This window comes from Penicillium roqueforti, assembly GCF_015533775.1.
Source record: "Penicillium roqueforti strain LCP96 04111 chromosome Unknown scaffold_18, whole genome shotgun sequence".
Classification (NCBI taxonomy): domain Eukaryota; kingdom Fungi; phylum Ascomycota; class Eurotiomycetes; order Eurotiales; family Aspergillaceae; genus Penicillium; species Penicillium roqueforti.
Window position 1 is genome coordinate 92,007 of NW_024067582.1, and position 20,151 is coordinate 112,157.

Here is a 20,151-nt window from a genome sequence, read left to right on the forward strand (position 1 = left end):
CCCACTATGTGCACTCGCTCTGACACCAGGTACCATTGCTCTTCCTTCAAGGACTGGTCGATTATGAATGGCCATTTGATATTTGTCAGGCCTCGATGTCTTTTTTGTCTAGCTGCAGCAGGTTCCACTCCTTGTCCTGTGAGACTCGATCTGTCTCAGCGAACCGCTCACCCAGGAGAAAGGGCGCTTATGACTGGGCTAGTCCCTATTGACATTCTTTTTTGGGAGCTTAACAGCCTATCAACAAAAACCAATACGGAGTTTGAACCAATTAAATTTCTCCTCAATCTTTTCAAAGGCGATACGGCTTTCCCATCACCTTGCAGAAACTCGATTTGGACTTAATGTCGCGGACAAATGGTGAAACATGAAATTCGCTGCATCCCCCTAAAGAAACAGTGACAGGCAACAAGAAAACGATAGGACAATTGGCCCACGAAGGACCCGACACAAAAGTCAAGACATTGTTATTCACCTGTCCAAAAGGGAAAGAGGAAAAAAGAAAAATTAACCAAAGGAATACCGGTTTTACAAATCCAAGCCAACCCTATCTTAGGAGAGTGCTCCTTCGTTCGTCCCGCTCCCGCTGCAGGGCGCGGATCTCTTTATCCAAGTCCATAATGAGTTTGTGAGACCGATCAATGGAAGCCACAAGTGTGGCACCCTCTCGCTTCCACCGGTCCAAACGGTCGACTTCGGCACTACGCCGGCGATTTTTGGTCTCGATTTTTTCGCAGAGACGACAATTGGTCTTCTCATTCTCAGTGATGTTGACGAGTCTCATACCGCATGTCTCGCCGGTGCGATATTCATAGTTGCATCGGTGGGCAAAGCTGGTCCAGCTCCAGTCTCCACACGCAAATCTCTTTTGGTTGTAAAAGCACATGCCTATTAGATCTGTCAGTGCTGCTCAAACTGCAAGTACAACATAACTCACTTGCTCACGGCTCTCCGTCTTTGTTTCAGCTTGAATGCGGGCTGCTATTGGTTGCACCTGACAGCACCCGAGCTTGTCGGATTTGATAGGCCGACCTTTGTCTGTGTTTTGAAAGGACCCGAGAAGCTCAACAAAGTTGAAACAAATTTCGAATGAATTCTTTTTATGAGGAAGATCTATTGGACTGGCTTGAAGATTTCAGACTCGAATTGTGAAACCGGAGGGATGATTGTGAACTTCACAGCATCATAGGGGCGTTGACAGGCTTATTTATGTTTCGAAGTTTGTATGCCACGACTCTATTCTCCCATGTTTGCCTCGTCCCACTGTTGATCGACGTTTCTCAGTGCCCGATGGCTTATCATCCGTGGTTCCAGTCCGTGGATTTCACATCGCACCTGCCTGACGGTTGATCCGGTTGGCTGTGAGCAGTTCTCCAAGCAGTGGAGACGGTATGATGGCCATTGCATCTCGAATGGAGCCACCGTGAACAATCGGTTGCTTCATGGATGCATGCAACCATCAGCCGTGGCGATTCCCGCCTCATGGCGATGATGTACGATGGGCCGAAAATCCCTCAATTCATGGCTGCAATACTCTAGTTTCCAGATTCGACTACTGCAATTATGCTGTCGCCATCTGCCTCTCCCCGCTTTCATGTGGATGCTGTTCGCATGGACTCGACGCTTGTGATTCTCTTGCGTTTTGCATGGCTACTCCTGCATGGCCGAGTCGGTCCCGGCATTTGCCAGATGTCGTATTGATGCAATAATCAGGCTTTCATGCCCAGGGATAACCCTGTCTCTATGCAACAGAAAAGCTACTGCCTTCGCGAATATGACGGGACTCTGCACGCCACTTGTGACTCCACCCCAATGGGTTGTTCTATCCTGAAGCGATTTTTTGATAGCTGCCATTATTGATTGGCTCATTACCTCATCTATCATGAGCACCGACACGGGATTCTGACCGAACGCCATGTTTATCCACAGAAGTATCTATCCGATATTGCTGTCTGTGTGATTGCAGATGCATGCACATCCCGAATTATTGCCTTCATTCCTCCTCGTGGCTCTTACGTTTCCTGCATTTGGGCAATGATGGTAATCCATGTTGGGTCTCAGCATGTGGTTGCAACCATTAACCCCTGTCACCTTGTGTTATTCCTGCCGAGCCTTAATCGCCAGTCTATCAAAATTCAGACTCGGCCGTCTTTCGACCCCTGCTGCGCCTTTCCGGTCCGTGTCTGTCAGCCAATAGCACTCACTTAATTGGCAGTGCTAGAGTCTCTGAGGCTCTATCATTGGCACTCGGGTTTAAGGACACGGAACACGCAATTGAAAGTTCTTGTGCCACACCTCCGAAATCAGGGATGCAGGCCAGATAGATCTATTTTCGTTCAGCTGATCTCTCACTCCTGCAAAGAGGGATCATGCATTTGCCCCCGCTCATATGTGTGTTCATCATCACCCACTTGCTCTTATGGCGGAAATGATAGGATCGGATTGATGTACGGCGCTCGCCGCAGACGAACCGTGACACATTCCACATATTACTGAACCATATGCAGCTGCACCAAAGCCCAGAGACTCTGACGTGGCACGTTGTTTCTGGCTTTCTGCACCAATTCCTAGTAGCGAAGGCTGGGTCGAAGGCCGTGGATCGCCGTTTAGGATTCTCTGCAAGCTCCACCGAGGACCCAGATGCCATTCACGTTATTTGCAATGACGAAATATGACAGATTGCCAATATGAAATGGAAAATCCTGCAGAATTCTGTGCTTGCTGTTTTGGCCGATTGTTCTGGACAATACACCAGTACGACAAGTGATCGTCGGCAAATGCCGCTCAATTACGCCCAGAATCGGACCTAGGAAGATGATCCATGACAAGATGTTGAGTTGGCAACTGGCATCCTAGATGATGGCTCACAGCCTCAAAATGGCCGTCACACCCGGTGGATCAATACTTTGCTGCGGCAAGCTCATTGCATCCAGCCCCAAGAAGCCCTCGAATCACCTTCTATTGCCCCCCTGCTCTTTTCCCTCTCGCTCCGTCTTACCACCGAAATCTCCTCGCAAGGATCAGGCCGTGGGTGTGGGCAAAGCATGGTTGTCGTTTCTGCCCAACAGGCGAAGTTGCCCAGTGAAATACTAGATCGTGTTTTTATCTAGTCAGAGCCACCACAGACAATTTTGAGTGCTATCAACTAGGAAGCCCGTGCCTCAACGTTAGAATTGAATTCTAGGACCCGCATATAGGCTCCCACAGCGTCGGGTTTTTCTGATCCCGTGATCTGATAGTGAACGGAGGTTCCCGCACCCTACACACGCCTGCCTTTAACTGGCGACAAATCGTTGATGGTAATTATACCTCTGGTGCTGGACAGTAAAAAGCCCACTGTCTACATTTCCTTGAGCGTACGGGGATTGGTCGACCGATCGACTTATCCTCACCTGCAGCCGGCCCAATCATCCAATGGCAACCGTCAGCCGGGATGTCAGTTGTATGCAACTAGTGAGACTTTCCCCCACCCGTCCTGCACCAAAGAGGCATGTGCATCTCATCAGCACTCGCCTTGAGTGAGGCCTACGACTAGCCATCATTGGTAGATCGTACTTCTCTGAGTGGGCCCTCACATTGACGTGTTCCCAGTTGTCGTGAAATTCCTCCCATGTGTAAATGCTCGACCTGTGGTACACATCAAGAAGACAGCACTAAATCAGATTCTAGGGTCTCTTTCCTTTTTTCCTTTTTCTCTACCATCACTTACTAGAACCTACGTTGGATGTAATATCCAAAGACCCTTCTACCTCGTAATCATTGCTAATTGGCTAATGGAATTTCGGATTTTCCATTCAGGTTCGATATGAGTTACCCTAGATTATATTTGCGCTAGGCCACCCTGACACCTCGATGGTATTGGTGGATGGACACAAGACCGATGGAGCTTGTCCTAATATCCTGACGAGTCTGGGCACGCTTCAATCCCGAGCCAGTTCGTCCGCCTCGAGTACTTGACGCCCCTCTACGGCGCCTCTGCCTATTACTAGAACGTTATAAACTAGCAGCGTCACCTCGCCATACATCATTTGGCGATTTCTGACCGGCTCGTGGACCGCCAGTCGTCAAAATATGACCTGGAGCTACATGGTGTGAAGTTCGACCGGTAGTATATTAGTTATTAGTGGCCGAAGACAGTTCTCATGGCGGGTTCAATATTGTGTGCAGTCTTGGTCACTACTGCTTCAGCCATAATCCAGTCTGCTCATATGATAGAACATTTCTGACTGTGGCATATATTATGCAAATCCGGACATAGATTTGAGTGAATTAATATATAAATCTCGCGCAACTCAGTGCTAAAACCCCCAAAGGCCTTGTGATACCATTATCAAGCCGGTCACTTAGGGCAAGGGCAAGCTCATTACCATATTGGGTTAGCCTGACTGTTTCTGACCAAGTGACGTCAATATGATCCTAGGGTCTAGAGAACTTGGAACACAGAGAAGAGTGACAGACTACTTGTAATGGACTTCCCCTAATAGTTAACAAGAAATTTTATCTAACAAGTTCCTTCCCTCTCATTCACTTCACTACAACATACATCTTGCAATTTCGATACCCAAGCTCAACCACAACGAGATATCTGTACGAACCACTACAATCTGCACCTGAAAACATCTCCAGATATATTCCTATCTCACAGAATGTGGAAAACCATTATCTCAGCCGGCCAGCAAGCCACCCGGAGCCAGGTCCCCAAACCTACTATTCAATCCCTCGCCACCCCGACAGCAACAAGAACGCCCTTTAGCACAACCCCGATTTCCCAGATCGAAAAGGGTCAGGGCCCGCTCGACCGAGAAACCTTGAACCCGGAGCGCTCAGAGACTGCCAAATCTGGTACGGACGGCGAAGTGGCCAAACATCCTTCTTCATTCGACCCGACGAACACAGCACCGGAGAGCGAACTCGCGGCCAATGAAAAGGAAAGCAGGCAAGAAGGCAAGAAGAGTCCGCTGGATATGAGCCCAGCCAATAGGGATGCCAGCGCTTGGAGGACCAAGGAGGAGGACGGACCTGTTCGGAATCAGGATCGTGGGGTTTCCAGCTCCCGCGGGACGCCAAATAAGGCTCGTAGTATTCATGTGAAGGAGGATGGGACTCATGTTTCATACCGAGATTGAATGCTTTCTTTGTTTATAGTACCGCAGGCGATAAATGATCATGTTATGCAGGGAGGTCAGCATTTCTAAAATAAAGTCATATTGAGTTTCGATCAATGCCATCAAGTAATTGGTTCCAGACAATTTGTTCATAGCCGCATAACGTGATAAATCTCAAACCATACGGATAATAATTGCATATACATAGCTTATTCGAACGCATCAATGCGTTTAAGACGAGCCTTCCTTGCCATATTTGATGATATCATTGCCAAACAAGGTCCAAACCTTCTCACTGCCCTCGGGAACATCACCTTCTAGTGCCTTAAGACCAGCATTGACAGCAGCTTTGCCAATAACATCCGCGTCCTGGGCCCATCCATCTTTGAGGCCGGAATTCAGCTTGCCAGCCCAATTCGCAATGAACCGAACTCCAGCCTCAAACGGCCGGCTTTCCTCACGAGTACCAGCAATCAGCCCAGGACGCAGAATGACCATGCGCTCAAAGCCAAGCTTCTTGATATCCTCCTCGATTTCGCCCTTCATGCGGGGGTAGGCAAAGTTCGAATCCTTGTTGGCGCCGGTAGCGGAGATCAGTACGTAGACCTTGGTGCCAGCGTCGTGGGCGGCCTTGGCCAGCTCGACGTTCAACCCATGCTCGATTTTGTATTGGTTATCGAACCCGCCTGCGGCTGCTTTTGTGGTTCCAAACGCGGAAAAGAAGATGCTGGGGGTCGGGCTTAGGGAGGAGAGCTGGCTTGACCAGGTGGCGGTATCGCTAGAGACAAAGTTGGTGAGTTTGGCTGGGGGCGCGCCGCTAGTGGCTGACGGGGTACGGCGAGAGATGGTGTCCACACGAGTTACAACAGGATTGGCAATAAGGCTGGTGAGGATTTGAGAGCCCTATCGGTTATGCAATTTAGCTGAAGTTCTAGCCTGGGTATGCTCGGCTTGGGGAATTTCGAGACCAGTAAATCGAGGAGCTTTGCTTGCAGGATTTACACTTACCACCATACCAGTACCACCGATCAATGCGACGTTCACCATTTTTGTGTATCTGAAGTTGTAATTAGAGTAGATGTCCGTTGTTTGTACAGCAAAAGAGGCGCACCCTCGAATCCAGCCAGGCGCCAGTGTCTTTCGTCATCCCGATATCGAGCTAGGCTATATTCGGTAAGCTCAACTTTGGCTTAACACAACCAGAGGAAACATAAGCTAAATCGATCATTTAAACTCCAAATGTTACTAGAAGAAGGTCATATATATAGCTATATATGGAGTACATATACAGAGATGTCTTGCATAGTAAATACATGTGTGGACGGTGGAGATAAGCAAGAGTATGCCAGGCATATCTCTCATTGGATACTCATAACTAGGGCCTGAATGCCTGAATGCCTGAATGCCTGAGTGCCTGAATGTAGATCGCTTTCCGGCATCTATTTACAGCACGGAATAACCCGGCCCGACGACCCTATATACACTTTGGGCATACAAATTCATGAATTTTTCCAGGTTTACACTCTCTCTGTAATGGTAATTAACTAATTCAGGTAATTATGCTTAATTTGCTGCCAGGCCAAGTTCAGGTATTCAGATCTCACTCAATATATTAGTTATCCAGTATGAGAGTTAGAAAAATCACATAGGTCACGGATATGTGCATGAAATAAAGTCCCAACGCGTGTTTTGTTTATTTATCATCCTCTCAACCTCATATCCTCAATCGCCCAGTTTGCTCCCGGCCACTGACCTTCAAAATGCCCCTCCTTTCGTTACCACTCGAAATCATAAACATGATAGTGTCAGAGCTACCGTGTAAAGATGTGCTTGGCTTGATGTGCACCAACAGAGATCTTCACGATCTCCTAATTCGTGATCTTTACAAGCGAAACCTTGATACAGATCCAGGGGAACTTGCCTTATATTGGTGTGCAATGAATGGTGCTATGCAAGGGATGCGTCATCTATTGTCCTGGAAAGTAGATCTGAACCGAGGCTTGACATACGAGGGAAGATGGAGCCTAATCATAGGATTGGAAGCAAAATCAGCTCTAGTCTTGGCTATCGAGGATGATAACCTGGGTATGGTAGATCTCCTTTTGAAACATGGAGCCGATGTGAATTACCTCAGCAACGACTACCCTCCCTGGGACACCATGCCCTACACCCCCTTGGAAGTGGCGGTGGGGCGGGGGAATGCGGTTATGACCCTTTTCCTCCTTCAAAAAGGCGCGAAGATAAGAGATCAAATCACTCTGTCTCGTGCTATCCGACACGGGGGCCTACTGGCTTGGGTAGAGGCTGGTCGCTACAACAAGCGTGAGCTCCAGTCACCCGACGTACCTGAAGTAGCCTTCAACTACGATTTCAGGTCAGTGGTGGAGGTGCTGCATTTATATGGCGCCAATGTGAACGAGGCCCCTCTCCTTCATGATGCAGTACTGTATTACGGGTCTCTTGATGATGGTGTCATAGAGTATCTGCTACACCTTGGCGCTGATGTACACGCAATGGATGATGTGGGGGCGTCGGTCATATCTCGTGTTTTCAGGACCCAATACCGCGACGCCCGAGGATCTGAAGCCTTTGCGAAATTGCTTATAGCTCACGGAGCTAAATTTTTCCCCGACGAGCTCACAGTTTTGCTTGAAAACGCTATACTTCGAGAAAAACTTGAGGATCTTCACTTGGTCCTTAAGTACGGAGTAGACGTGAACTCCTTGTGGTGTGAGGAAGGGGGTTGCCTTCACCTCGTTATCAAACATGTATTCCGTGATGATATGACACAAGAAGGATTCCTCAGGTTGCTCCTGAGCCGAGGAGCCGACGTCCACTTGAAAGACCACGAATCGAGTACGCCATTGATTCATGCAGTGTCGTTCCCATGGAACATAAACCTAGCAAAGCCTCTCCTCGATGCGGGCGCCAAAGTCCAATGCCACGGCGAAGAAGGAGCTCAGCTCCTGAATTTCCTCATACGGAATGGGCTAACCACCTGGTTTGACCCAAGAACCGACGAGCTTCAGCGCTTCCTGAAGTATTTGGAGGATTTGGAGGATACGGAAGATTTGGAGGATACGGAAGATTTGGAGGATTTGAGTGAGTGGGAACCGTTTCCTGACTTCAGTGAGATGGATGCTATGATCAAATTGGTTCTTGAATACGGTGTCTGTCCAGACTACACGGATGACTCTGGCCAGTGTCCTCTTGACCTTCCTGGTGCTGGACTATTTTCTGCTCTAAAGCCGTGGCTATCTAAAAGGGGTAAAGCATGATGCAGTTTTGCGTCGTCAGCTACATTTTCTAATTAAGCTGGTTGGAACATTGAGAAGTTTGTATCTATTGATGGAATGTTTAATATTACTTATTAACCCAGACGACCAGTTTAATTAGACCAATTTCTTAACAGCCAGATTCACCCAAATGCCCAGTATCCGGGGTCTTGTGCTACCGAAGTGAGAGAGGTAAAGTGATAACAGAGGCCTTGATGTTATAATAGTGCATACTCTCTCCAAAGAGCAATAATCGAAATGGGATAAGATACACTTTTTCTGAATCTTCATTCCAAGGTAGATTTGGAAGTTAGACTTGTATGTATGATTGATGGCCACGTCAATGCGTGCAGAAGGTAACCACTTAGGACGCCTACTAAACGAGCAGGAAATGCTGTTCAAGAACCACTATGCACTAAGTGTTAAGCAGATATCAACAGACGATTAATAAGTGGTTAAGTATACCTATACAAGTATCTCATTGAGTCATAGTAGGCTCATCATCTCCAGAAACTTTAGGGCTAAACATGGGTTAACTGAATTGATGATCACGATATGTAACTCCTCAACTACTTATGTTCCGTCAATTGTCCTACTTGTTGTGTGTGGACTGAGTTCCAGTTTCATTCAAGATGTCTCTTGGCTCCTTACCCTCCGAAGTAATCTGTCTTGTTGCTTCATATCTGCCATGGTACAGATACATATTTTCACTTCTACGATGCAATCGCATGATCCATGATGCTGTGATTCATGCCATTTACAAGCAAGACACACGTACTAGAAATGATGTACTGCGATGGCTGTTACAAAGGGGATATGAATCGAATATCCAGCACATTATATCGCGCAACAGCCTAGACTTGAACATCCCAATAAAGCCCCGGTATACCCTGACCAACACACCTTTGCTCCTTGCTATCGGTTTCGGTCGTACGAACATTGTGGAGCTTCTTCTGCGCAATGGGGCCCAAGTCAACATCGGAACAGATATCTCCGCCTTGGGATATGCTGCGGCTCTAGGAGACTACAACATGAGCAGACTTCTCCTCCAGCATGGCGCCCAGGTAGAAATTGCGGACACGATGAGGGGTATTTCTCCTCTACAATGTGCTCTGGCACGTGGGTACCCAAATTATAACAAATCTGGGCGGCAATCCTGGCAGCAATCCTGGGAATACAAGGAAGATGATGAGGCTATTGCTGTGGTCAAGTTACTACTAGCTCACGGGGCAAATCCAAATTTCCAATTCAGTTTCAACTTATCGACTGGCCTACACAATATTCCTAGAGGCCAATGGAAATCGACGAAGGAGTTGTTCAGTCTATGCCTCGATTCTGGCGCTGATTTAGACGCACAAGATTTGGACGGAGACACTCCACTTCACGTTGCCTTAGGCTGTTACGCATTCTATGGAGATTTGGAAGCCCAAACAGAGTTCGTAAGATTGCTCTTGGCGTCTGGTGCTGATCCAAACACACAAGATTCGCAAGGAAACACTCCCCTTCACATTGCTCTAGGCCATCAAGCAGACCCTAGGATTGAGAAAGTCCCAAAAGTCCCAAAGGAGTCCGTACGATTGCTCCTGGCGTCTGGCGCCGATGTTAATCTACGAAACCATAAGGGAGTGAGACCACTAGGTGCCAAATTTGAGAATCCGGACATCTTTAAACTTGTTTTCAAACCAGGAGCGAGTACTCGTTGCCGTGGTAAACCCGGAAACAAAATTATTTGGAAGCTTTTGAGAACCCGAAATCAAATGAAAGCTGTGAAGCAATATGTGATCAATGAGGCCTTGATAGCGCTACTCTTGGAGCAAGGGGCTTATGAAGACCAAACTATTGACGGAGAATGTCCACGAAATTTGTCAGTGGCGTCAGTGGCGAAGAAGTACCCCCTGCTGAAAGATTTAATGAGCAAGAAGAAACCTGTCGCCCGCAAGTGGGAATTGCCACCGAGCAGTTGTTTACGGGTATCAAAGTCCAAATTGAAACGACGAGTTAAAGATTAATCCCGATCTTGCTGTTAAGGAAAGTATTGGTTGATGGTTGCTATTCTTATTGCATAGTTGCTCTAGATGTCAGTGCAAATGACAATCTAGCTTTCTTGCTCAGTACTGTGTAATGACATAAATTCAAGTTCGAGTATATTATGCGAAAAAGTCCGAGTAGTTGACACTCCAAAATTGTTGATGTATGATTAGATCAAATCTTGGCGTCTGGTGACAACTTCTTCTCTTCAGCCTGATAGAGCTTGACCAATTGACGCACAGACAAATCAAGCAGCACATCTTCTGATCCACCCGGAATACGGGCACCAGGAACATCGCGAAGAATGGCTAGAGGCATAGTTAGCTTGTTCCAAGTACATACCAATACTCCGGCGAACATACCTTCGACCAATTCACCCTGACCAGATTTGGTAAATCCACTCCCCCCAAACAACAACACGGCTGTTTGGGCACACTCATTCAAAACCATAGCAGACTTTGCTTTAGCCAGGGCCGTCAAACCACCAAGTTGGCGGTCACCTTCCTCTTTGCTGAGATGGACCAATTGGTACAAGATCTGCTCAATCCACGCCCACATGGATTCCAGCTCGGCGCCTGCCTTAGCTAGACGGTGGCGGACCACGGGTTGGTCCATGAGTGTCTTTCCAAAAGCCTCACGCTTGAGGCAGTATGAAAAAGCCGCAGAAAGGGCCACACGAGCCTGCCGAGTAACTCCAACGGCAATAACAAGTCGCTCATGGTTGAAGTTGGTCATTATGATACGCATGCCGTCTCCTTCTTGACCAATAATGTTTGATACAGGAACCTTGACGTCGTCGAGCTCAATGTATGTGGTCCCGCCTGTGATCTGACCTGAGACTTTGAGTCGGCGCATTGAGACACCGGGGTGGCCCTTTAGAGGTACAACCAAAACCGAAAGGCCCGCGGCTCCTGGTCCACCGGTTCGCACGGCCATGGTCGCATAATCCGACCAGATACCATTCGTGATCCTGGTTATTGGTGTCAGCTCATAGCTCTATTATTACTGTAGAGTTGTCTCTTGCCATTTCTTTGATCCGTTCAGGATGTAGTGCTGTCCATCGGAACTCTTGACAGCTGTTGTGGTGATATTTGCGACATCACTACCAGCCTCGGGCTCTGTGATAGCAATGCAGCCTCGCTTCTTACCTGTGAGGAGCGCAGGCAAGAACCGCTCTTGCAGCTCAGTACTGCCAAATTTATAGATTGGTGCAATTCCAAAAGCGAAGCCAGCATTCAGAGAGCCGGAGGGGCCACTGAGACCGGAACGGGCCATCTATTGGCAAACCATCGGTCAATTACCTAGCAATTATAAAGCGTAGTTAGATAGCTGATGCTCATGGCGTACCTCATCACAGTAAATTCCAGTGTAGATATAGTCCCAGTCTTCAACCTTGACACCCATGATATCGTGGATTCCCAGTCGCTTCAGCCAGTCCACGGGTAATGGGGCTGGCATGTTGGGCAACAGCATATTATGCTTGCAGAATGTGTGGAAGACATGCTCGGGGACTGTTCCTTCACGCTCCCACTCCAACGCATACTGAATCAAGTTTTCTGTTGCAAATTTACGACATGCTTGTTGAAAGCGGCAGTGGGCAGGCGTAATGTAGGGAGAAGGGAGGCCACGAATGTAAGGCGGCTCTGAGAACGGGATGGGATTTGGTGAGTTATATGCCATGATGGAAGACTCGATAAAGAGATAAGTTATCAGAAAAAGTAGCTGAAAATAAGCATTGAACTATGTATATATGCGTACTCTGCCGTTTACATATCAAGATCAATATTTTATGAGGGGTTCTCCGCATTCTGGGGTAAGGTGACCCGAGGCTCGGTGCGGTAGATCGGCCCCGTGCACAAGTATGCACAGGAATACACATCACGTGGCTGGTGCATTACTTCATGACATAATCTCGGGCTTCAGGCACGGCCGATGCTCCGAAAGCGGGCGCCACTTTTGACCGCCTTGAAAAATCTTATCGCCCGATAACAAGCACGCAATTTACACTAACCGCTTTGGGCAAGTTACCTGGGGTTTTTTCTCTATAACCAAGCCATGAAGAGGGGACATTCTCTTTCTCCCCACCTTCTTCTTTGTTTTTTGTCTTAACAAATATCGGTCCTATATCCGGTGTTAAGAAGAAGTCATGGGTTCATCAGTTCCAGGTCTGTCGGCCTTGAGTGGCCCGACATATGTTACAGCCCAGACACTCATTCAGCAAGTCGCATACTTGCTGAGTGACAAGATCTTCTCCTACTCGCCGGAAACTTTCGATCTTGATGCTGCTCTCAAGGAATGGACTTTGAAGGGCGAGACTAATGCCAATGGCGAGTCTCCCTCAGTCAAGACTCTGGAAACCCGCCAGGGTGCCGGCAACATGGCTCTTGGCTACCTTTTCTCTCAGGACTTTGATCTGAAGAAGCGCCACATCCCCCAGGGTATCGTTGCTTCTTCAGCAACCCTCCCTTACATGCGCTCCGCATTGGAGCAACTCTCTTTGCTCTATTCCGTCGCTAGCCCAGTCGCTGCACATGTCGCCGCCGTAGACTACGCCGGCGAGGATGGCCTAGTCTCTGACTATGCCTCTGCTCTCTCCCTGGCTGAGGATCTCGGTCTGGGTCTAGTCTCTAGCGGTTCTGCTCATGAGTCGCAGCACATGGCTCTCTTTACGACGTTGCTCGCCTCAGTCCTCCCCTCGATCCACATCTATGATGGCGTTCGTGTTGGCCGTGATACCACTCGAGTCATTGATGTCCTCGACAAGGATGGACTGACTCACACCTATGAGACCGTCCGCAAGACACTCGATGAGTCCCGCAACCGTCACCTCGACGCCCAAGGCAAGGTTTTGGATCTGCTGAAGACCCTGAACGGTGAACTCGGAACCGACTACAGTGCCTTTGAGTACCACGGTCACTCCGAGCCCACCTCTGTACTGATCGCCTTTGGCACTGTTGAGGCTACTCTGACCGCCCAAATCGCACGCTCTCTCGCGAAGGATGGTGTCCGTGTCGGTGTTGTGAATGTCCGGGTCTACCGTCCCTTCATCGAGGAGGAGTTCCTGCGCGTTCTTCCCCAGTCCACCAAGACTGTCGCAGTTCTCGGCCAGGTCGCCTCTGAGCAAGCTGTTCAGGAAGAGGGCATCCACTCCGCTCTCTATGAAGATGTGCTTGCTTCTTTGACTTTCGCCACTGGCCGTGATCACAACCCGACTTGTGTTGAGATCAAGTACCCCCGCTCCCAGCGCTGGGATCTTATTTCCACCGCCGCTGTATTCCAGCGCGTGTATGATCAGCCTATTCTCACCGTCAGCGGTGAAACCAACGCTTCGCTGCAGTTGTTGGACCCTGCGTCTGTGCAGGAATACACTTTCTGGGATGTTGACACCTCCGTTACCGAGACAGCCGCTCAGACTTTGAGCCAGGCTCTTGGCGTCGACTCGGCCAGCAACGTCACCCTCAGCAAGACTCACGACAATCTCGTCCAGGGTGGTGCCATCCGCGTTGACATCCGCAAGAGTGCTAAGATTGTTGATGCACCTTACGCGGTAACTAGTGCCGACGTCACTTACGTTGGCAACATCTCGCTGCTCAACGATGTTGATGTTCTGGCTTCTGTCAAGGATAACGCCAAGGTGATTGTGAATGCCCCGGGCATCAAGGATGAGGATTTGGAGAAAAAGCTTCCTGCTATCTTCAAGCAAGCCGTCGCCCAGCGTGGCATCTCCGTCTTCGTCGTCGACCCATCTGCTATCGAGGACTCGTCTCTGGACGCTTTTGTTCTCCAGGCTTCGTTCATTCGCGTCGCTTTCCCTACCCAGGAAGCACTGGCAATAAAGAAGCTGTTCCCGATCACCGGTCATGCCGAGGCCCTGTTCGATGTAATCAAAGATCTCGAGAAGCTGCTCCGCCAGATCGAGGTTCCCGAGTCTTGGAAGGAGCCTGATGGCGTAAGCGATGCCGTTCAGCTCCCCAAAGACATCATCGCCAACAGCTTTGTTTCCTTCGACAAGGACGAGTCTGAGCCCCCCACTCTTCTCAAGGACTGGCAGACCGCGGTACGCGGCCTTGCGTTCAAGGAGGCTTATGGCACGAGGGATGCCCTCCGCCCCGATCTTGCTCACAAGACTTTCACTGTCCGCGTCAAGGAGAACCGCCGTCTCACCCCTACTACCTATGATCGTAATATCTTCCACATCGAGTTCGATCTCGGTGAGACTGGTCTGAAGTACGATATTGGCGAGGCCCTCGGTATTCATGCCGAGAACGATCCAGAGGACGTTAAGAATTTCATTGCGTTCTACGGCTTGGACCCGGACGCGATTGTCGAGGTTCCCAGCCGTGAGGACCCTGCCGTTCTGGAGAACCGCACAGTCTACCAGGCTCTGGTCCAGAACGTCGACATCTTTGGTCGCCCACCCAAGCGCTTTTACGAGGCCCTTGCTGAATTTGCTTCTGACGAGAAGGAAAAGACCGACTTGCTCACCCTGTGTGGTCCTGACGGTGCCACTGAGTTCAAGCGTCGCGCGGAAGTTGACACCATCACCTTCGCCGACATCCTGCTTGAGTACCCCTCCGCCCACCCCGACTTCCACGAGATCGTCCGCATCATCGGTCCCCTCAAGCGCCGTGAGTACTCGATCGCCTCGTGCCAGAAAGTGACCCCGACCTCGGTGGCCCTGATGATTGTCGCCGTGAACTGGGTCGACCCCAACGGCCGCGACCGCTTCGGTCTGGCCACCCGCTACCTGAGCCGCCTCGAAGTCGGCTCCCAGATCACCGTCAGTGTCAAGTCCAGCGTCATGAAGCTGCCTCCCAAATCCACCCAGCCTATTATCATGGCCGGTCTTGGTACCGGTCTCGCACCGTTCCGTGCCTTCGTCCAGCACCGTGCCCTTGAGAAGGCTCAGGGCAAGGAGATTGGCGCTGTCTTGCTGTACATGGGCTCTCGTCACCAGCGGGAGGAGTACTGCTACGGCGAGGAGTGGGAGGCTTACCAGGAGGCTGGTGTCATCACTCTGCTCGGCGCTGCTTTCTCTCGTGATCAACCTGAGAAAATTTATATCCAGGACCGTATGCGCCAGACCCTACCCGAGATCATCCAGGCCTACATTCGTGAGGAGGGTGCTTTCTACCTGTGTGGTCCCACTTGGCCCGTGCCCGATGTCACCGCTGTTCTGGAGGAGGCTATTGCCACCGAAGCCAGGAGGAACGGTAAGAAGGTTGAGACTCGCAAGGAGATTGAGAAGCTGAAGGACGACGAGCGCTATGTCCTGGAGGTCTATTAGACTCTGTTGTTTTCTTTTTCGCATGGCATGGTTGCACGATTGGCATATCTTTGCTTTTATTCCCCCCTCATTGTATGTAGATCCTGATTTGGGCTAGCGCACCAGCCTTGGAAGACTTCAAAAATGCATTTAGAATATCAACATCTTGAATCAATCTCTCCTCAATTGATTAAAAGTATATATAATTCAATGGAATGTATTTGGGTATCTGCTTCGAAGACAGCCTTCCTAGCATGACCTTCGAAAATGCTATGTCGTGTCTATGTCGTCTATACATACAACTTTTGCTTGCAACTCATTTAACGTAACAATCAAACATGACGAATGGGTCCATACTTGGTCTTGCCATACGCACCACCCTTTTCTTTCCTCAATTCCAATGCTCGACGATATGGTGGTGCAGTGGGTGGCTGAACAGGATCCAGATTAACATAGTCCGGAGGTAGGGTGTATGATGCATCAGAATCCCAAGCGGAAAGATCACCACAAGCAATGAACGACGGAATCCACCGATTCTCAACCGCGAACTTGTTGGACAGTTTCTGGGGTTGGGCCTGGTCTTGTGGTTTTGTGATTTGAAGGTGACGGACTTCAATAGAGTGGTTGGGCGCAGGAGTGCTAATTCCCGCGGGTTGCGCCGCAGTATTCCGGGGTTGTGTGTCCTGGTCGATTTCATCGCGAACTTCCACGCCCACATTGCCGTCTTCTGACACGGCTACTGGAGCTGCGGCTCCGCCGAAGAGTGGATTTTTCAGTGCGGCCATACCGACCACCCCGCTGTCAGTAACGGGTGGAATGAAGCCTTCGCAGACCACGAATGCCTCCAAGCTACTAGCGCGACTACTGCGCGGCTTCGCGACGCTGACGCGCTCAAAGACGGTCCGCAGTTGCGCGTAGAGAAGGTCTACATCGCGGCCACGGAAGATCTTGGCGACGAACTTGCCGCCTGGTCGGAGAACCCCCATAGCAAGGTTGAGTGCTGCGTAGAGGAGTTGTGATTGAATATAAATGTCCAGGTCGTGTAGACCTGTTACATCCGGGGCGCCGTCGGAGATGACCAGGTCAACGGGGTGAGGTTGTCTGATAGCCTCTGTGACAGATTGTGGGGAATCGGAGGATGTGGATGGTTGTTCGTATGCTTCTGGGTCAAGAGCGCGCAAGAGAAGAGGGATCGTAGAGGGGTGCGTGATATCAGCTTTGAGCGTTGTGATACCTTCGAGCGGTGCCATTGGTTGGAGATCGATGGATACGATCTTGACATTTTTTCGGGGCTTTAATTCAGAGCTCGAAGAAGGCTCATCGCATTCCATTTTATCGTCATCGTCATCGCCCGTCGTTGTCTCTGCGCCCTCCAATCCCTGTTGTTCTTTCCGCTTTTTCTCGAGCCATGCCCGCCGCCCGAAGCTTTCGCCCTTTATCAAAACACGGCTGAGTACTTGGCTCCAACTTCCAGGTGCAGCGCACAAATCCACTACTCTCGTCACATTGTCCGGGTTCTCGTGCTCGAATAGGTCGAATCGCTCGTCAATCTGGATAAGTTTGAACGCAGAACGGGCGCGCCAATTTTGCTCCTTGGCGAGACGATAATAAGCATCGCGCTTATCCTTGGATGATTTACCCATATTAAAAAATGTCTGCTTAGTCGCAATTGTCTGTCAAAGTGGGTTAATTTTGCGGCGAACGTGGGGACTGAAAAGATAAGATTCTAAAGGCGGACTAAAATTTCTGCCGCTTTTTTTCTTTGCGAATTCTCCCCGACGGCGTAATTAGATCACTTGTCTACCGGAACACACTGTAATACTCAAGAATTACTCAGTTCATAATGGGTCAAAAGCGAGCACGCGACCCCAAAGCCCAGGTGTCTGAGGCAAACAAACGCAAGAAGGCAGTCAAGTCTGACAAGGCTTCGAGCGACGATCATGGCTCTCTCGGTGTTGAGGACCTCAACTGGAAAGAAGTTGCTATGCCAGATCGAATGGATGATGCAGAAGGTTTCTTTGGACTAGAAGAGATTGAGGGTGTGGATATCATAAAACAGAGCGACGGAGGTGTTCATTTCAAGGTATGAAATTGCATGTTTTGCTTGATCATGTTGAACTAAATGCTAATATCTGTGGTTGGGTGGTAGGCCAAGTCTGGCAAGCCAACAAAATCGATTATCAAACCCCCGTCCGAAGATGACGGAGACGAATGGGGTGGTTTTAGCGATGAGGACTCGTCCAAAAAGTCACCTACCATCGAGAAGGCTCCCACTACAACTCAAGTGAAGGAAGATAAGAAGTCGAAGAAGGACAAGAAGAAGGAGCAAAACAAAGCCATGAAGGAGTCCAAAGAACAAAAGCCTAAGGAGCAAAAGTCTAAAGAGTCCAAACCTGGTCAGAACCAGAACATCAAGGCCGGGCTCTCATTCACTGCTCTGGATGATGTCGAAGAGGACGAAGGTGTCGACGTGTCGGCTTGGGATGGCCTTAATCTTTCGCCAGAGACATTTACAGCTCTTTCGAAAATGAAGTTCAGCTCCCCGTCAGCCATTCAAAAAGCCAGTATTCCTCTCATTCTCGATGGGCACGATGTTGTTGGAAAGGCCTCTACAGGTTCCGGTAAAACATTGGCATTCGGTATTCCGATTATCGAACATTATTTGGACAAGAGAGGAAAACAAGAGGAACAGTCCGAACAGTCTGAAAAGAACAAATCCCCGATTGCATTGATTCTATCTCCCACTCGAGAGCTGGCGCATCAGCTTGGAAAGCATATCGGAGAGCTCATTGCCAATTCCCCGGACACTAATGCGCGGATCGCTCTTATCACCGGTGGTATGTCTATTCAGAAGCAACAGAGACAACTTGCCACTGCAGATATTGTCATTGGAACTCCCGGCCGAGTGTGGGAGATCCTAAGTACAGGAACGGGATTGATCCGCAAAATGCAGAAAATCCAGTTCCTAGTCGTTGACGAGGCGGACAGACTGCTGAGTGAAGGTCATTTCAAGGAGATGGAAGATATCCTTAATGCACTAGACAAACATCAAGCCGGAGATATTGCAGACATGGATCATGAAGAAGAGGACGAGGAGCCATCCCAAAGGCAGACTCTTGTCTTCTCGGCCACATTCCACAAGGATCTTCAACAAAAGCTAGCAGGCAAAAGCCGCTGGGCAAGTAGTGATATGTTGGACAACAAAGCGTCCATGGAGTACCTTCTCAAGAAGCTGAATTTCCGCGAAGAGAAGCCTAAGTTCGTCGATGTGAACCCGGAGTCACAGATGGCCATTGGACTCAAGGAAGGAATTGTCGAATGCCCTGCTATGGAAAAGGTAAGCCACTTTCTTTTTAGACCACTCGTATCCTGATACTAATTCAAATGATCAGGATCTCTATCTCTACTCCGTTCTTCTCTACTATCCCAAGAACCGCACAATTGTGTTTACAAACTCCATCTCCGCTGTCCGCCGCATCACTCAGCTTTTGCAGGCTCTTCAACTTCCTGTGTTCGCACTTCACTCAAATATGGCCCAGAAAGCCCGACTCCGTTCCATCGAACGTTTCTCATCTCCTACTGCCAACCCAAGCTCAATTCTTGTCGCCACCGACGTCGCTGCCCGTGGTCTGGATATCAAGGGCATCAATTGCGTCATCCACTACCACGTTCCCCGCACAGCAGACGCCTACGTTCACCGATCCGGTCGTACTGCTCGTGCCGGTGAGTCCGGGAAGAGTATCCTCATCTGTGCTCCCGAGGAGGTTGTCGGTGTTGCCCGTCTCGCCGGCAAGGTCCATACTAAGAAAGCGAGGAAGGCTGGCGACCCCGACGGACCTAGCAAGAAGATCGCTCTCGAGTCTCTCGACATTGATCGCCGAGTGGTTGCCCGCCTCCGCCCCCGCATGGCTCTCGCCAAGCGAATTACAGACTCCACAATTGCTAAAGAGAAGGTCAACACCGAGGACAACTGGCTCCGCGCTGCGGCCGATGATCTCGGCGTTGAGTATGACAGTGACGAATTCGATCCGTCTAAGGGCAGAGGCCGTGGTCGTGGTGGTGGCCGCGAAAGACGTGACAAGGAGGCTAGCGAAGTGAGCAAGACCGAAATGGCCGGGCTTCGTGCGGAGCTTAAACAACAACTTTCCCAGCGAGTGAACATCGGTGTTAGCGAGAAGTATCTTACGGCCGGTCGCATTGACATCGATGCTCTTCTCCGTGGTGAGGGCAACGATGCGTTCCTGGGCCACCTTGACCCTCTGACATTCTAATTCGGAAATTACTGAAGCAATGGGGTTGTAAAAATGACAATGTTGATTATTAGTCTATACCAAAATTACTGATATATACTTGACTCCTAAATGCTTCCTAAGTGCACAGCCCAACGTTATCGGGGAAGTCCGATATGTGTCAGATAACCTATCGGTGACAAAGGGATCCCCCAATGGCCGAGGATAGTCGATGGCATTCAAGACAC

At 49.5% G+C, this 20,151-nt stretch overlaps 9 protein-coding genes across 9 annotated transcripts; 5 read left to right on the plus strand and 4 right to left on the minus strand.

Annotated features, from left to right (window-relative positions):
• Nucleotides 1–547: 547 nt before the first annotated feature.
• LCP9604111_6631 (uncharacterized protein) lies at nt 548–886 on the minus strand (the record flags this gene model as incomplete). Its single annotated transcript, XM_039074574.1, has 1 exon — nt 548–886. One exon carries the CDS (start codon nt 884–886, stop codon nt 548–550), a length of 339 nt encoding a protein of 112 aa, XP_038927270.1.
• A 3,760-nt stretch (nt 887–4,646) lies between these two features.
• On the plus strand, nt 4,647–5,126 carry LCP9604111_6632 (uncharacterized protein; the record flags this gene model as incomplete). The annotated part of the gene is made up of 1 exon (XM_039074575.1): nt 4,647–5,126. The coding sequence occupies one exon, from the start codon at nt 4,647–4,649 to the stop codon at nt 5,124–5,126; it is 480 nt and encodes a 159-aa protein (XP_038927271.1).
• Nucleotides 5,127–5,336: 210 nt separating this feature from the next.
• Nucleotides 5,337–6,152, minus strand: LCP9604111_6633 (uncharacterized protein; the record flags this gene model as incomplete). Its single annotated transcript, XM_039074576.1, has 2 exons — nt 5,337–6,008; nt 6,114–6,152. The coding sequence occupies 2 exons, from the start codon at nt 6,150–6,152 to the stop codon at nt 5,337–5,339; spliced, it is 711 nt and encodes a 236-aa protein (XP_038927272.1).
• Nucleotides 6,153–6,865: 713 nt separating this feature from the next.
• Nucleotides 6,866–8,383, plus strand: LCP9604111_6634 (uncharacterized protein; the record flags this gene model as incomplete). The annotated part of the gene is made up of 1 exon (XM_039074577.1): nt 6,866–8,383. The coding sequence occupies one exon, from the start codon at nt 6,866–6,868 to the stop codon at nt 8,381–8,383; it is 1,518 nt and encodes a 505-aa protein (XP_038927273.1).
• A 725-nt stretch (nt 8,384–9,108) lies between these two features.
• Nucleotides 9,109–10,389, plus strand: LCP9604111_6635 (ankyrin repeat domain-containing protein; the record flags this gene model as incomplete). The annotated part of the gene is made up of 1 exon (XM_039074578.1): nt 9,109–10,389. The coding sequence occupies one exon, from the start codon at nt 9,109–9,111 to the stop codon at nt 10,387–10,389; it is 1,281 nt and encodes a 426-aa protein (XP_038927274.1).
• A 193-nt stretch (nt 10,390–10,582) lies between these two features.
• LCP9604111_6636 (acyl-CoA dehydrogenase family protein) lies at nt 10,583–12,088 on the minus strand (the record flags this gene model as incomplete). The annotated part of the gene is made up of 4 exons (XM_039074579.1): nt 10,583–10,716; nt 10,771–11,378; nt 11,433–11,683; nt 11,756–12,088. 4 exons carry the CDS (start codon nt 12,086–12,088, stop codon nt 10,583–10,585), a joined length of 1,326 nt encoding a protein of 441 aa, XP_038927275.1.
• A 466-nt stretch (nt 12,089–12,554) lies between these two features.
• On the plus strand, nt 12,555–15,695 carry LCP9604111_6637 (sulfite reductase subunit alpha; the record flags this gene model as incomplete). Its single annotated transcript, XM_039074580.1, has 1 exon — nt 12,555–15,695. The coding sequence occupies one exon, from the start codon at nt 12,555–12,557 to the stop codon at nt 15,693–15,695; it is 3,141 nt and encodes a 1,046-aa protein (XP_038927276.1).
• A 311-nt stretch (nt 15,696–16,006) lies between these two features.
• Nucleotides 16,007–17,317, minus strand: LCP9604111_6638 (tRNA methyltransferase TRM7; the record flags this gene model as incomplete). The annotated part of the gene is made up of 1 exon (XM_039074581.1): nt 16,007–17,317. The coding sequence occupies one exon, from the start codon at nt 17,315–17,317 to the stop codon at nt 16,007–16,009; it is 1,311 nt and encodes a 436-aa protein (XP_038927277.1).
• A 200-nt stretch (nt 17,318–17,517) lies between these two features.
• mak5 (ATP-dependent RNA helicase MAK5) lies at nt 17,518–19,945 on the plus strand (the record flags this gene model as incomplete). Its single annotated transcript, XM_039074582.1, has 3 exons — nt 17,518–17,757; nt 17,824–19,011; nt 19,067–19,945. The coding sequence occupies 3 exons, from the start codon at nt 17,518–17,520 to the stop codon at nt 19,943–19,945; spliced, it is 2,307 nt and encodes a 768-aa protein (XP_038927278.1).
• Between the last annotated feature and the right edge of the window lie 206 nt (nt 19,946–20,151).